We start from the raw sequence: 17,985 nt of genomic DNA, 5'->3' as shown, positions 1-17,985 counted from the left end.
TGTGTCCTCTTTATACATAGTCTATGTCCTCTGAATACATAATCGGTGTTTTCTGTACACATTGCCTATATCCTCTCTATACACAGTTTATGTATACATAGCCTGTGAAGCTGTAGCCTCTGTCTTTTGAATTATGTATCTTTTTGTTGTTTTATTTAGTTCAAAATAATAAAAGAATAATCAGTATAGATAACAGTAATAATACCTGTCTGGCTTCTCGGTGTGTACAGTTGCATCTCCTGTCTGCACATCCTCCTTTTCCTTTATAGTAGAAACTGTGCTGTAAAACAAATGACAGAAATGAATAAATGCTCGATCTTGTGCACACAGTTGACCGAAAATCCAAAGTCATTAACAGTTGGAATAAAGGAGTTATACCACTTTATACATTTCCTGTGTCCTCTGTATACATATCCTTTGTCCCTTATACACAGTTCTGGCCAAAAGTTTTAAGAATTACATAAATATTGGAAATTGGAAAAGTTGCTGCTTAAGTTTTTATAATAGCAATTTGCATATACTCCAGAATGTTATGAAGAGTGATCAGATGAATTGCATAGTCCTTCTTTGCCATGAAAATTAACTTAATCCCCAAAAAAACTTTCCACTGCATTTCATTGCTGTCATTAAAGGACCTGCTGAGATCATTTCAGTAATCGTCTTGTTAACTCAGGTGAGAATGTTGACGAGCACAAGGCTGGAGATCATTATGTCAGGCTGATTCGGTTAAAATGGCAGACTTGACATGTTAAAAGGAGGGTGATGCTTGAAATCATTGTTCTTCCATTGTTAACCATGGTGACCTGCAAAGAAACGCGTGCAGCCATCATTGCGTTGTATAAAAATGGCTTCACAGACAAGGATATTGTGGCTACTAAGATTGCACCTCAAATCAACAATTTATAGTTAATCAAGAACTTCAAGGAAAGAGGTTCAATTCTTGTTAAGAAGGCTTCAGGGCGTCCAAGAAAGTCCAGCAAGCGCCAGGATCGTCTCCTAAAGAGGATTCAGCTGCGGGATCGGAGTGCCACCAGTGCAGAGCTTGCTCAGGAATGGCAGCAGGCAGGTGTGAGCGCATCTGCACGCACAGTGAGGCGAAGACTTTTGGAAGATGGCCTGGTGTCAAGAAGGACAGCAAAGAAGCCACTTCTCTCCAAAAAAAACCCATCAGGGACAGATTGATCTTCTGCAGAAAGTATGGTGAATGGACTGCTGAGGACTGGGGCAAAGTCATATTCTCCGATGAAGCCTCTTTCCGATTGTTTGGGGCATCTGGAAAAAGGCTTGTCCAGAGAAGAAAAGGTGAGCGCTACCATCAGTCCTGTGTCATGCCAACAGTAAAGCATCCTGAGACCATTCATGTGTGGGGTTGCTTCTCATCCAAGGGAGTGGGCTCACTCACAATTTTGCCCAAAAACACAGCCATGAATAAAGAATGATACCAAAACACCCTCCAACAGCAACTTCTTCCAACAATTCAACAACAGTTTGGTGAAGAACAATGCATTTTCCAGCACGATGGAGCACCGTGCCATAAGGCAAAAGTGATAACTAAGTGGCTTGGGGACCAAAACGTTGACATTTTGGGTCCATGGCCTGGAAACTCCCCAGATCTTAATCCCATTGAGAACTTGTGGTCAATCCTCAAGAGGCGGGTGGACAAACAAAAACCCACTAAGGCTACTTTGACACTAGCGTTCTGCTGTCCGCTCGTGAGCTCCGTTTGAAGGGGCTCACGAGCGGAGCAGAACGCTTCCGTCCAGCCCTGATGCAGTCTGAATGGATGCGGATCCGCTCAGACTGCATCAGTCTGGCGGCGTTCAGCCTCCGCTCGCCTCCCCACGGCCAGGCGGACAGCTGAACGCTGCTTGCAGCGTTCGGGTGTCCGCCTGGCCGTGCGGAGGCGTGCGGATCCGTCCAGACTTACAATGTAAGTCAATGGGAACGGGTCCGCTTGAAGATGACACCATATGGCTCAATCTTCAAGCGGATCCGTCCCCCATTGACTTTACATTGAAAGTCTAAACGGATCCGCTCAGGCTACTTTCGCACTTAGAAATTTTTCTAAGTTATTAATGCAGACGGATCCGTACTGAACGGAGCCTCCGTCTGCATTAATATGATCGGATCCGTTCAGAACGGATCCGATCAAGCGCAAGTGTGAAAGTAGCCTAATTCTGACAAACTCCAAGAAGTGATTATGAAAGAATGGGTTGCTATCAGTCAGGAATTGGCCCAGAAGTTGATTGAGAGCATGCCCAGTCGAATTGCAGAGGTCCTGAAAAAGAAGGGCCAACACTGCAAATACTGACTCTTTGCATAAATGTCATGTAATTGTCGATAAAAGCCTTTGAAACGTATGAAGTGTGTGTAATTATATTTCACTACATGACAGAAACAACTGAAACAAAGATCTAAAAGCAGTTTAGCAGCAAACTTTGTGAAAACTAATATTTGTGTCATTCTAAAAACTTTTGGCCACGACTGTACATCGTTGGCCACGACTGTACATCGACATTTGTCCATCCAGTTCGGCCTATCATCCTGCAAGTTGATCTAGAGGAAGGCAAAAAAAAAACTGTGAGGTAGAAGCCAATTTTCCCCACTTTAGGGGAATAAAAAATTCCTTCCCGACTCCAATCAGGCAATCAGAATAACTCCCTGAATCAACGACCCCTCTCTAGTAGCTATAGCCTGTAATATTATTACACTCCAGAAATACATCCAGGCCCCTCTTGAATTCCTTTACTGTACTCACTATGTAGTCTGTGTTTCCCTGTATACATAGATTGTGTCCTCTGTATACATAGCTTGTGTCCACTGTATATTTAGTCTGTGTCCCTGTATACATAGACTGTGTCCCCTGTATTCATAGTCCGTGTCCTCTTTAAAAGTAGCCTATATCCTCTGTGAACATGCCCTGTGTCCACTGTGTACATAGTCTGTGTCCTTTGTATATGTAGTCTGTGTCCCCCGTATACATAGCCTGTGTTCTTTGTATATGTAGGCTGTGTCCTTTGTATACATACGCTATGTCCTCTGTATACATAGCCTCTGTCCCCTGCATACATGGCTTGTGCTCGCTGTTAGAGTTGAGCGAACACCTGGATGTTCGGGTTCGACGAGTTCGGCCGAACTTTCGAAAAATGTTCGGGTTCGGGATCCGAACTCGACCCGAACTTCATCCCGAACCCGAACCCCATAGAAGTCAATGGGGACCCGAACTTTTGGGCACTAAAAAGGCTGTAAAACACACCCGGAAAGGGCTAGAGGGCTGCAAAAGGCAGCAAAATGTAGTTAAATCCCCTGCAAACAAATGTAGATAGGGAAATGATGAGTTAACATAAAATAAATAAAAATTAAACAATATTAATTGGAGTGAGGTCCCATAGCACAGAATCAGGCTTCAAGTCACCCACCAATGGAGAAGGTCACTTACTATTATTTTGACCACAGCACCCAGACAAAGGAGAGAGGTCCCACAGCAGAGAACCAGGCATCATATCACCCACCACAGGAGTAGGCCACCATTTAGTTACTTTGACCCCTACACCCAGACGGAGGAGAGAGGTTACACAGCAGAGAATCAGGCATTTAGATCACCCACCACAGGAGTAGGCCACCATTGAATCAGACCCCGGCAACCATGTCAGATGGCACAAGCATAAGCTTTATATCAATCAGCACAGGAGAAGGCGACTTTGACAGACTTTGACCCCTACACCCGGACGGAGGAGAGAGGTTTCAAAGCAGAGAATCAGGCATTTAGATCACCCACCACAGGAGTAGGCCCCAATTTAATGGGACCCCGGCAACCATGTCAGATGGCACAACCATCAGCTTCATATCAATCAGCACAGGAGAAGGCGACTTTGAAAGACTTTGACCCCTACACCCAGACGGAGGAGAGAGGTTTCACAGCAGAGAATCAGGCATTTAGATCACCCACCACAGGAGTAGGCCCCCATTGAATCAGACCCTGGCAACCATGTCAGATGGCACAACCATCAGCTTTATATCAATCAGCACAGGAGAAGGCGACTTTGAAAGACTTTGACCCCTACACCCAGATGGAGGAGAGAGGTTTCACAGCAGAGAATCAGGCATCATATCAACCACCACAGGAGAAGCCACCATTTAGTTACTTTGACCCCTGCACCCAGGAAGAGGAGAGAGGCACCACAGCACATATTCTGGCATCATATCAGCCACCACAGGAGAAGCCACCATTGAGTTACTTTGACCCCCGCACCCAGGAAGAGGAGAGAGGCACCACAGCACATATTCTGGCATCATATCAGCCACCACAGGAGAAGCCACCATTGAGTTACTTTGACCCCCGCACCCAGGAAGAGGAGAGAGGCACCACAGCACATATTCTGGCATCATATCAGCCACCACAGGAGAAGCCACCATTGAGTTACTTTGACCCCTGCACCCAGGAAGAGGAGAGAGGCCCCACAGCACATATTCTGGCATCATATCAGCCACCACAGGAGAAGCCACCATTTAGTTACTTTGACCCCTTCACCCAAACAGAGGAGAGAGGTTCCACATCAGAGAATCAGGCATCATATCAACCACCACAGGAGTAGGCCACAATTTAATGGGACCCCGGCAACCATGTCAGATGGCACAACCATCAGCTTCATATCAATCAGCACAGGAGAAGGCGACTTTGAAAGACTTTGACCCCTACACCCAGACGGAGGAGAGAGGTTTCACAGCAGAGAATCAGGCATTTAGATCACCCACCACAGGAGTAGGCCCCCATTGAATCAGACCCTGGCAACCATGTCAGATGGCACAACCATCAGCTTTATATCAATCAGCACAGGAGAAGCCACCATTGAGTTACTTTGACCCCTGCACCCAGGAAGAGGAGAGAGGCCCCACAGCACATATTCTGGCATCATATCAGCCACCACAGGAGAAGCCACCATTGAGTTACTTTGACCCCCGCACCCAGGAAGAGGAGAGAGGCACCACAGCACATATTCTGGCATCATATCAGCCACCACAGGAGAAGCCACCATTTAGTTACTTTGACCCCTGCACCCAGGAAGAGGAGAGAGGCACCACAGCACATATTCTGGCATCATATCAGCCACCACAGGAGAAGCCACCATTTAGTTACTTTGACCCCTGCACCCAGGAAGAGGAGAGAGGCACCACAGCACATATTCTGGCATCATATCAGCCACCACAGGAGAAGCCACCATTGAGTTACTTTGACCCCTGCACCCAGGAAGAGGAGAGAGGCCCCACAGCACATATTCTGGCATCATATCAGCCACCACAGGAGAAGCCACCATTGAGTTACTTTGACCCCCGCACCCAGGAAGAGGAGAGAGGCACCACAGCACATATTCAGGCATCATATCACACACCACAGGAGAAGGCCTCTTTCAGTGATTTAGGCCTTTGGACCCAGACAGAGGAGAGAGGCACCACAGCACATATTCTGGCATCATATCAGCCACCACAGGAGAAGCCACCATTGAGTTACTTTGACCCCTGCACCCAGGAAGAGGAGAGAGGCCCCACAGCACATATTCTGGCATCATATCAGCCACCACAGGATAAGCCACCATTTAGTTACTTTGACCCCTGCACCCAGGAAGAGGAGAGAGGCACCACAGCACATATTCTGGCATCATATCAGCCACCACAGGAGTAGGCCACAATTTAGTTTATTTGACCCCTGCACCCAGGAAGAGGAGAGAGGCCCCACAGCACATATTCTGGCATCATATCACACACCACAGGAGAAGGCCTCTTTCAGTGATTTAGGCCTTTGGACCCAGACAGAGGAGAGAGGTCAGAGATTAGCTTCATATCCCCCAGCACAGCAGAAGACCGCTTTATTTGACTTAGGCCTCAGCACCCAGACAGAAGACAGAGGTAGCATGGCAGAGGTTATGGCTTCATGTCACCCGTTAGTTTAACCGGCCACTTTCATCTGGTTAGGCCCCGGCGCCCAGACAGAGAAGAGTTTCATTCAACTGTGGGTTTCATAAAATTTGTATCAAATAAAGAAGTGGCCCGTAGCACAACAAGACATGTTTTAGGCAGTTAATAAGGACTACTCTGCACAAGGGAGGGACAGGTCCTGTGGGATCCATGCCTGGTTCATCTTTATGAAGGTCAGCTTGTCCACGTTGGCTGTGGACAGGCGGCTGCGCTTGTCAGTAATGACGCCCCCTGCCGTGCTGAATACGCGTTCAGATAAAACGCTGGCCGCCGGGCAGGAAAGCACCTCCACGGCATAACATGCTAACTCTGGCCACGTGGACAATTTCGAAACCCAGTAGTTGAATGGGGCCGAACCATCCGTCAGGATGTGGAGGGGTGTGCAGACATACTGTTCAACCATGTTAGTGAAATGCTGCCTCCTGCTAACACGTTCCGTATCAGGTGTCGGTGCAGATAGCTGTGGCGTGGAGACAAAACTTTTCCACATTTCTGCCATGCTAACCCTGCCCTCAGATGAGCTGGCCGTGACACAGCTGCGTTGGCGACCTCTTGCCACTCCTCTGCCTTCACCTTCCACCTGTTCCCCTGTGACATGTGGGAATGCTCTCAAGAGCGCCTCTATCAGCGTGCGCTTGTACTCGCGCATCTTACGGTCGCGCTCCAGTTCAGGAATTAAAGTGGGCACATTGTCTTTATACCGGGGATCCAGCAGGGTGGCCACCCAGTAGTCTGCACACGTTAAAACGTGGGCAACTCTGCTGTCGTTGCGCAGGCATTGGAGCATATATTCGCTCATGTGGGCCAGGCTACCCATGGGTAAGGACAAGCTGTCCTCTGTGGGAGGCGTATCGTCATCGTCCACCGTATCCCCCCAGCCACGCACCAGTGATGGGCCTGGGCTGCCACCCCGCTGTGAACTTGCGTCATCCTCGTCCCCCTCCACCTCCTCCTCCTCATCCTCCTCGTCCTCCAGTACAGTGCCTTGGCTGGCGACTTGTGAACCTGTCCTCTGCTGCTTAAACAAACCTCCCTCTGAGCCACTTCGAACAGACTGGCCCGAAAGTGTTAGAAACGAGCCCTCATCCTCCTCCACCTGGGCCACCTCCTCTAACATCATTGCCCTAAGTGTTTTCTCAAGGAGACATAGAAGTGGTATTGTAACGCTGATAACAGTGTCATCGCCACTGGCCATGTTGGTGGAGTACTCGAAACAGCGCAGCAGGGCACACAGGTCTCGCATGGAGGCCCAATCATTGGTGGTGAAGTGGTGCTGTTCGGCAGTACGACTGACGCGAGCGTGCTGCAGCTGAAACTCCACTATGGCCTGCTGCTGCTCGCACAGTCTCTCCAGCATGTGCAAGGTGGAGTTCCACCGGGTGGGCACGTCGCATATGAGGCGGTGAGCGGGAAGGCCGAAGTTCCGCTGTAGCACAGACAGGCGAGCAGCGGCAGGATGTGAACGGCGGAAGCGCGCACAGACGGCCCGCACTTTATGCAGCAGCTCTGACATGTTGGGGTAGTGGTGAATGAACCTCTGCACCACCAAGTTCAGCACATGCGCCAGGCAAGGGATGTGCGTCAAACCGGCTAGTCCCAGAGCTGCCACGAGATTTCGCCCATTATCGCATACCACCAGGCCTGGCTTGAGGCCCACCGGCAGAAACCACTCGTCGGTCTGTTGTTCAATACCCCGCCACAACTCCTGTGCGGTGTGGGGCCTGTCCCCCAAACATATGAGTTTCAGAATGGCCTGCTGACGTTTACCCCGGGCTGTGCTGAAGTTGGTGGTGAAGGTGTGTGGCTGACCGGATGAGCTGGTGGAAGCAGTGGAGGAGGAAGCCGAGTAGGAGGAGGAGGCTACAGGAGGCTGAGAATGATGCCCTGCGATCCTAGGGGGCGGAAGGACGTGCGCCAAGGAACTGTCCGCCGGGGGCCCAGCCGCCACTACATTCATCCAGTGTGCAGTTAGTGAGATATAGCGTCCCTGGCCGTGCTTACTGGTCCACGTATCTGTGGTTAGGTGGACCTTGCCACAAATGGCGTTGCGCAGTGCACACTTGATTTTATCGGACACTTGCATGTGCAGGGAAGGCACGGCTGTCTTGGAGAAGTAGTGGCGGCTGGGAACCACATACTGCGGGACAGCCATGGCCATCAGCTTTTTGAAGCTGTCTGTGTCCACCAGCCGGAATGACAGCATTTCAAAGGCCAGCAGTTTAGAAATGCTGGCGTTCAGGCCAAGGGCTCGAGGGTGACTCGGGGGGAATTTGCGCTTCCTCTCTAAGGTTTGAGATATTGAGAGCTGAACGCTGCTGTGTGATATAGTGGAGACGCTAGTTGACGGTGGCGGTGGTGGTGGTGTCGGTGGCACATCCTCTGTTTGCTGCTCGGCAGGTGGCAACATTCCTCTCGAGGCGGAAGCCGAGGCAGCAGCGGTAGAGGGAGCAGGGGGAGCCTCAGCGAGTGCCTGGTTTTTAAGGTGTGTACCCCACTGCAGTTCATGCTTTGCATGTAGATGCCTGGTCATGCAGGTTGTGCTGAGGTTCAGAACGTTAATGCCTCGCCTCAGGCTCTGATGGCAGAGCGTGCAAGTCACTCGGGTCTTGTCGGTAGGACATTGTTTAAAGAAGTGCCATGCCAGGGAACTCTTTGAAGCTGCCTTTGTGGGGCTGGGTCCCTGTTGGCGATGTCCAGTAGCAGGCGAACTCTGGGGGCGGCGGCTCGTCTGCTTTGGCCCCCTGCTCCCTCTTTGGCTTCGCTGTTGTCTCGGTCTCACCACTACCTCTTCCTCTGAACTGTGAAAGTCATCGCCACGACCTTCAGTCCATGTGGGGTCTAAGACCTCATCGTCCTCTGCATCGTCTTCCACCCAGTCTCCCTCCCTGACCTCCTCCTGTTCAGTCTGCACACTGCAAAAAGACGCGGCAGTGGGCACCTGTGTTTCGTCATCATCAGAGAGTCGGTGACTCTGCTGTGGTGGTATTCCCATGTCCTCTTCATCTGGAGACATAAGTGGTTGTGCGTCAGTGCATGGTATGTCTTCCTCCACTGGGGAAGGGCTAGGTGGACGCCCCTGGGAAACCCTGGAAGCAGAGTCTTCAAACAGAAGAAGAGACTGCTGCATAACTTGTGGCTCAGACCGTTTCCCTGATATGCTTGGGGGTGATGTGACAGACTGATGGGCTTGGTTTTCAGGTGCCACCTGTGCGCTTTCCGCAGAAGACTGGGTGGAAGACCATGTGGTGAACGTGCTGGAAGCACTGTCGGCCACCCAATCGATTAATGCCTGTACCTGCTCAGGCCTTACCATCCTAAGAGCGGCATTGTGCCCCACGAGATATTGCGGTACATTCTGCCGGCTAGTTGAGGGAGTTCGTTCCCTACTGTGTGCGCCTGGGGCCGAACGGCCACGTCCTCTACCAGCAACAGAGGCTCCACGGACACCACCACGACCGCGTCCTCGTCCCTTAATAGTATTTTTCTTCATTGTTGCGATTCAACTCGCACCACAATGAAATATATTATTTTTTATAAGCAAAATCCCCTCACTGGAATACTTTCAGTCTTTTGACTGTATGGATTACAGATGGAATGACTGTTATATGTGAGTACCGCTTTCTTTGACAGATTCTAGTATGGGTACATATATGTTTTCCCAACCCCAGCACATTAGTTTGCTAATTCCAGATGTATGAAACGCAGGCCTAACTGTATCTAGTATATTGAACGCCAGATAAACTAACTTGGCCTTTTTTAAATAAAAAAAATTCCCTCACTGGAATACTTTCAGTCTTTTGACTGTATGGATTACAGATGGAATGACTGTTATATGTGAGTACCGCTTTCTTTGACAGATTCTAGTATGGGTACATATATGTTTTCCCAACCCCAGCAAATTAGTTTGCTAATTCCAGATGTATGAAACGCAGGCCTAACTGTATCTAGTATATTGAACGCCAGATAAACTAACTTGGCCTTTTTTAAATAAAAAAAATTCCCTCACTGGAATACTTTCAGTCTTTTGACTGTATGGATTACAGATGGAATGACTGTTATATGTGAGTACCGCTTTCTTTGACAGATTCTAGTATGGGTACATATATGTTTTCCCAACCCCAGCAAATTAGTTTGCTAATTCCAGATGTATGAAACGCAGGCCTAACTGTATCTAGTATATTGAACGCCAGATAAACTAACTTGGCCTTTTTTAAATAAAAAAAATTCCCTCACTGGAATACTTTCAGTCTTTTGACTGTATGGATTACAGATGGAATGACTGTTATATGTGAGTACCGCTTTCTTTGACAGATTCTAGTATGGGTACATATATGTTTTCCCAACCCCAGCAAATTAGTTTGCTAATTCCAGATGTATGAAACGCAGGCCTAACTGTATCTAGTATATTGAACGCCAGATAAACTAACTTGGCCTTTTTTAAATAAAAAAAATTCCCTCACTGGAATACTTTCAGTCTTTTGACTGTATGGATTACAGATGGAATGACTGTTATATGTGAGTACCGCTTTCTTTGACAGATTCTAGTATGGGTACATATATGTTTTCCCAACCCCAGCACATTAGTTTGCTAATTCCAGATTTATGAAACGCAGGCCTAACTGTATCTAGTATATTGAACGCCAGATAAACTAACTTGGCCTTTTTTAAATAAAAAAATTCCCTCACTGGAATACTTTCAGTCTTTTGACTGTATGGATTACAGATGGAATGACTGTTATATGTGAGTACCGCTTTCTTTGACAGATTCTAGTATGGGTACATATATGTTTTCCCAACCCCAGCACATTAGTTTGCTAATTCCAGATGTATGAAACGCAGGCCTAACTGTATCTAGTATATTGAACGCCAGATAAACTAACTTGGCCTTTTTTAAATAAAAAAAATTCCCTCACTGGAATACTTTCAGTCTTTTGACTGTATGGATTACAGATGGAATGACTGTTATATGTGAGTACCGCTTTCTTTGACAGATTCTAGTATGGGTACATATATGTTTTCCCAACCCCAGCACATTAGTTTGCTAATTCCAGATGTATGAAACGCAGGCCTAACTGTATCTAGTATATTGAACGCCAGATAAACTAACTTGGCCTTTTTTAAATAAAAAAAATTCCCTCACTGGAATACTTTCAGTCTTTTGACTGTATGGATTACAGATGGAATGACTGTTATATGTGAGTACCGCTTTCTTTGACAGATTCTAGTATGGGTACATATATGTTTTCCCAACCCCAGCACATTAGTTTGCTAATTCCAGATGTATGAAACGCAGGCCTAACTGTATCTAGTATATTGAACGCCAGATAAACTAACTTGGCCTTTTTTAAATAAAAAAAATTCCCTCACTGGAATACTTTCAGTCTTTTGACTGTATGGATTACAGATGGAATGACTGTTATATGTGAGTACCGCTTTCTTTGACAGATTCTAGTATGGGTACATATATGTTTTCCCAACCCCAGCAAATTAGTTTGCTAATTCCAGATGTATGAAACGCAGGCCTAACTGTATCTAGTATATTGAACGCCAGATAAACTAACTTGGCCTTTTTTAAATAAAAAAAATTCCCTCACTGGAATACTTTCAGTCTTTTGACTGTATGGATTACAGATGGAATGACTGTTATATGTAAGTACCGCTTTCTTTGACAGATTCTAGTATGGGTACATATATGTTTTCCCAACCCCAGCACATTAGTTTGCTAATTCCAGATGTATGAAACGCAGGCCTAACTGTATCTAGTATATTGAACGCCAGATAAACTAACTTGGCCTTTTTTAAATAAAAAAATTCCCTCACTGGAATACTTTCAGTCTTTTGACTGTATGGATTACAGATGGAATGACTGTTATATGTGAGTACCGCTTTCTTTGACAGATTCTAGTATGGGTACATATATGTTTTCCCAACCCCAGCACATTAGTTTGCTAATTCCAGATGTATGAAACGCAGGCCTAACTGTATCTAGTATATTGAACGCCAGATAAACTAACTTGGCCTTTTTTAAATAAAAAAAAAATTCCCTCACTGGAATACTTTATGGCTTTTCACTGTATGGATTACAGGTGGACTGGTATTAGTAGGGGTGACACAAGCACACCCAAGTCCCTGATGTAGGATTTCTATGGCACAGACCACTATTACAAGTGATTAATGGACGTTGGGAGAGATTGTGCTGCAGCACTAGTCCCAAGATAGCCGCCGCCTATCAGCCCAGTAACATGTGCCACAAAATGGTCTGCACAACCTTTAAAAAAAATAGCCTTGGACTGTGCTGCTAAATCGCTATTGGTCTGAATCCCAGGTGTAGATGTCTGACTTGTTTGGAGCTTTGGAATGCACACTGTGGCAGCTTCTGCTGCAGCACTACAAGTCGCAAAATGGCGGCCGGCGGTCAGCCCGGGTACATGTGGATGGAAAAATCACTCTGGCCACTCTAAAAATAGCCAATCCCTATCAAAAAAGCAGCTCAGCTGCAGTTGTTCAGATGAATCACAGGTGGAGGAGAGAAATTTGCTTCCAGTTATTCAATTATCCCTGCCTATTCTCGCCCTAGCATCAGCTGCGTCTAACCCTGTTCTATTCACATCGGGAGTGAGCACGTCCCGACGTGCGCACAAGCTTATAAGAGGCTGAGTCACATGCTGCACTTGGCCAATCACAGCCTTGCCAATAGTAGGCATGGCTGCGATGGCATCTTAGGGCAAGTAGTATGATGCATGTTGATTGGCTGCTTTGCAGCCTTTCAAAATGCGCCAAAATACATGCCGAACGACGAACCCGAACCCGAACTTTTACGAAAAAGTTCGGGTTCGGGTCCGTGTCACGAACACCCCAAAATTCGGTACGGACCCGAACTATGCTCGAACTGTTCGCTCAACACTACTCGCTGTATACATAGCCTTTGTTGTTCAAATTCTTTTATTAATAAAGAGAAGAAAAAATAAATGAAGTACAACATCATGTCCTGAATATCGATTCTAAGCAACACTTGGCAGATCAACAGCATAATAGCAAAATAGGAGTATGGGCAATATACTCGTGTAGGGCAAAGGAAGTGGCGGCGTAAATGGCCGACCGCAGAAAGAAGGATGCCCAAACGAAGGGTATGATGAGGTAGGTACGCATAAGACAACAGACATGTAAACAAAAGAAGAGGGGGGGGATATTTCTGAGCTAATACAAATCATAGAACAGTTTAGAGATTGGCATCTACCCTACTCAGCCATGCCTGGTAATCTCGGGAGCCCTTGAATAATATCCACGGGGTCCAGGTTTTAAGGTACGTTGTATCATTTCCTTCGTCTTCTGCCAGTAGTTCCTCCATTCTACGGATTTTTTCAAAGGTATTGAGCCAATCTCTAAAGTGTGGAGTATCTGTAGACTTCCAATATCTAGGTATGACCAGGCGAGCAGCCCGCACATAGAATCGCAAGAGACCCCTTTTCAGGGTAGATATGGAACCAGGAATCATGGACAACAGCATCCCTTCTAGTGTCCACTGTACCGTTTTACCGCTAACCTGGTCATATAGATCATTCAAAGTCTTCCAAAAGGGGATCAAGTGGCTACAATACTACCATATGTGAGCCATGGTACCTGTCTCTTGCTCACAACGCCAGCAAGTCTTCGGGCATATAGGGTAAAAGGAGTGTAAGAGATCTGGAGTCCTATACCATCTGGACATGATCTTAAAGTTCTTCTCTTGCAAACTACAGCCGATGGACGATTTATGTGATAACGCAAATGCCTTTTCCCATTGCTCGGTGGAAAAGGATTTTCCCAGCTCCCTCTCCCACACCTTCACGTATGACAAGGAAGAGGGGGCCCCCCCTCCTCCTTAAGTAGCCCGTAGACCAGACACTAGATGTGTGATTGGCGTAGTTTGGAGGCAGAGAAATTCAAAAGAGGTGAAGTCTCTACCAAGTGTCTCTATGGGGCCCAACGTGGTTAAGAAGTTTTTCAAACTGTTGTAGCGGAACCATGCCCCACTGGTGTGTCCCTCCGGAAAAGTGTCAAGTGGGCGGATGGTGTTGTTTGCAATTAGCTGAAATGCCCGCGGATTATCAGCACTCTGAAGACCCAACAGCATCCACCTTCCCACCCCCAGGGGAAAGTCTTGGTTGTTAAAAATAGGGGTCATAGGTACTGGGAAAGTAGTAAGACCCATTGGTACTGCACTTCTGTCCCACACTCGTAGTATACCTGATGTTATTGAAGGGAGATGTGAAGGCCTTTTAGCTTTAGTAATCCAAAGCAAGTTCCGGGCAGGGTAGCCCACTTCTTTCATCTCAAACTGAATCCATTGTTTGGATTGTCCACTATGGAACCAGTCCAATACATACGAGAGGATTGCAGCTTTATGATACTTTTGAAAGTCTGGGACCCCCACACCTCCCCTCGATTTGTGTCGGACCAGAAAATGCATCCCCAATCTGGGGGAGGAGCCTGCCCAAATGAACTTCAGGAACAGTGATCTGAAGGCCTTGAAGAAACTGCATGGTAGAGGGATAGGGATGGTGCAGAAGAGATATAGTATCCACGGAAGAACATTCATTTTTATTGTGTGTATCCTCCCGAACCAAGACAACTGTAAATTCTTCCAGGCCTGCAGATCCTTTTTTATTTCATCAATAAGTGGAGTGAGATTTAGAGAGAAGAGGTCTGAAATCCTTGAGGGAATAGCTGTGCCAAGATAGGTAATATGTCCTGATGACCAATGAAAAGGGAATGAAGACTGTAAGGTATGTACCAAATTAGAAGGTAGGGTGATGTTGAGTATCTCAGACTTGTGTAGGTTGACCTTAAAATTACTAAGGTCACCGAAGGCCGAAAAACTCCTTCAGGATATTGGAGAGGCTGATTATCGGATCGGAGCAATATATGAGGAGATCGTCCGTGTATATGGCAATTTTTTACTCCAGATCCCCTAGTTGAAGAACCTTAATAGACTCATTTGCCCTGAGAGCTCTGGTCAAGAATTCCATGGCCATAATGTATAACAGGGGGGAAAGCGGGCACCCCTGCCTGGTACCGTTATGTACTCGAAAAGGAGCCGACAAGGAGCCATTAATCCGTACCTGAGCTCTAGGGTCATGATAGAGGGCGAGAATTCTACAGATCATATTGGGACCCAATCCAAAAGCCCTCAGGGACTCATCCAAAAAGGTCCAATCGACATGATCAAACACCTTCTCGGCATCAACAGAGAGAAGGCAAAGGGGGGATTTGGTCGCATTGACTCGGGCTATTAAAGGGGTTATCCGACTTAAATAAATCTATTCTAATTGCATTTATTGTAGACCAGTGAAAGATTCTTAAAATCACTTTCATCACCTATCTATCACTGTTTGGCCAGTTCAGTTCAGGGTCATGTTACACGTGATTCTCGTTTACAAGCTTCTCTCTGCTTGAGGGAGTGTCCAGGCTGTGTAAACGAGACGTCAGAGCCTCTGGTGCCCTCCCCCCTCCAGCTCTTGTCACTGCCTCAGCTCTGCTATGCGATCGCTCATGCCGAGGTGATCTCTTCTCCTGCAGCACAGGGTATGTTTGTCCCTTCTGCATTCACTGGGGCTAGAGGTGGCAGTTTGTAAACGTTCCCCTCTGCATCTGGGGATCATTATTACAGCCCCCCCCCCCACACACACTAGTACACATTCAACACCCCCTGGGAAATATAAATAAATTATTGGCCATCATTATTATGATCATCAACATCGTTATTCAGCTATATAAAATCCTTATCTGCCACCAATATATGGATTTATCTAAGCAATATCCATATTGAATATATATTTGAATAATATAGATATTGCTTAGATACAGATAATGCTAATGATATTTTCATACTAGCGGCAGGACGTATCCGACAGGCTGTTCACCCTGTCGGATCCGCCCTGCCGCTATTTGACGGTGCCGCTGGACGGATCCGTTATTGCAATTCATTTCTAGACGGATCCGCACCTGGATCCGTCTACAAATGCTGTCACTTGTCACACTGATCGGCGGATCCAGCAGGCACGCAGCTCTGACGACGGAGCTGCCTTGCGGATCCGGCGTTGCAATACAACTGAAGGACGGATCCGCCCTTCCGGTCTGCGCATGCGCAGAACATGAAAACTGTGAAAAAGACTGCCAGAGGGATCCGTCCATCGACATGGCAAGCGGATAGACGGATCCGTTATTGCAATGCATTTCTAGACGGATCCGCACCTGGATCCGTCTACAAATGCTGTCAGTTGTCACACTGATTGGCGGATCCGGCGGGCAGCTCCGACGATGGAACTGCCTGCCGGATCACACTAACGCTAGTGTGAAAGTACCATAAAAAGTCGAAAATACAGGACTTTTAGTCAAGTGGCCGCTCGCTGTGCACTGCCGTGCTGCGCCATAGCTCCACCACCGTCCCCTTTATAGTCAATGGGGACAGAGCGGCAGTCCAGCGGCACGGCAAAATAGCGGCTGGCCGGATCCGACAGGGTGAACAGCCTGTTGGATCGATCCTGCCTCTAGTGTGAAAGTACCCTTAGGCTCCATTCACACATCCGCAAATGGGTCCGCATTTGTTCTGCAATTTTGCGGAACGGGTGCGGACCCATTCATTTTCTATGGTGACGGAATTTGGAATTAGTGCAAATACGTCCTCCTTGATATACTGTAATAACAGAAAGAAAATTTAGACTAGAAACAAAACCAAACATGAAAGAAATGTATGTAAAATAACATAACTTAGGCTACTTTCACACTAGCGTTCGGGTGTCCGCTCGTGAGCTCCGTTTGAAGGGGCTCACGAGCGGCCCCGAACGCATCCGTCTGGCCCTAATGCATTCTCAGTGGAGGCGGATCCACTGAGAATGCATCTGCCTGCCAGCGCTCAGCCTCCGCTCCGCTCAGTGAGTGGACACCTGAACGCTGCTTGCAGCGTTCGGGTGTCCGCCTGGCCGTGCAGAGGTGTGCGGATCTGTCCAGACTTATAATGGAAGTCAATGGGGACGGATCCGCTTGAAGATGACACTATATGGCTCAATCTTCAAACGGATCCGTCCCCCATTGACTTTCAATGTAAAGTCTGGACGGATCCGCTCAGACAACTTTCACACTTAGAAATTTTTCTAAGTTATAATGCAGACGGATCCGTTCTGAACGGATACAAACGTCTGCATTATAGGAGCGGATCCGTCTGATGAAACATCAGACGGACCCGCTCCGAACGCTAGTGTGAAAGTAGCCTAAGGCCTCTTTCACACTTGCGTTGTTGGGATCCGGCATGCACTTCCGTTGCCGGAGGTGCCTGCCGGATCCGTAACAACGCAAGTGTACTGAAAGCATTTGAAGACGGAACCGTCTTCCAAATGCTTTCAGTGTTACTATGGCACCCAGGACGCTATTAAAGTCCTGGTTGCCATAGTAGTAGCGGGGAGCGGGGGAGCGGTATACTTACAGTCCGTGCGGCTCCCCGGGCGCTCCAGAATGACGTCAGAGCGCCCCATGCGCATGGATGACGTGATCCATGTGATCACGTGATCCATGCGCTTGGGGCGCCCTGACGTCACTCTGGAGCGCCCGGGGAGCCGCACGGACGGTAAGTATGCTGCTCCCCTGCTCCCCGCTACACTTACCATGGCTGTCAGGACTTTAGCGTCCCGGTAGCCATGGTAACTATTCAGAAAAAGCTAAACGTCGGGTCCGGCAATGCGCCGAAACGACGTTTAGCTTAAGGCCGGATCCGGATCAATGCCTTTCAATGGGCATTGATCCCGGATCCGGCCTTGCGGCAAGTCTTCAGGATTTTTGGCCGGAGCAAAAAGCGCAGCATGCTGCGGTATTTTCTCCGGCCAAAAAACGTTCCGTACCGGAACTGAAGACATCCTGATGCATCCTGAACGGATTACTCTCCATTCAGAATGCATTAGGATAATCCTGATCAGTATTCTTCCGGCATAGAGTCCCGACGACGGAACTCTATGCCGGAAGACAATAACGCAAGTGTGA

General features: G+C 47.6%; 1 protein-coding gene across 1 annotated transcript in view; it reads right to left on the bottom strand.

Annotated features, from left to right (window-relative positions):
• LOC120999301 (protocadherin Fat 4-like) overlaps nt 1-17,985 on the bottom strand; it is a 311,103-nt gene that overhangs the window by 108,111 nt on the left and 185,007 nt on the right. The window contains exon 38 of the mRNA XM_040430172.1: nt 206-280. Within this exon, the coding sequence (XP_040286106.1) occupies nt 206-280 (75 nt within the window). The remainder of the gene's footprint in view (nt 1-205; nt 281-17,985) is intronic.

This window comes from Bufo bufo, chromosome 4 (genome assembly GCF_905171765.1).
Source record: "Bufo bufo chromosome 4, aBufBuf1.1, whole genome shotgun sequence".
Taxonomy (NCBI): Eukaryota; Metazoa; Chordata; class Amphibia; order Anura; family Bufonidae; genus Bufo; species Bufo bufo.
Note: the sequence above shows the minus strand (reverse complement) of the source record. Positions and strands in the feature narration are given on the sequence as shown.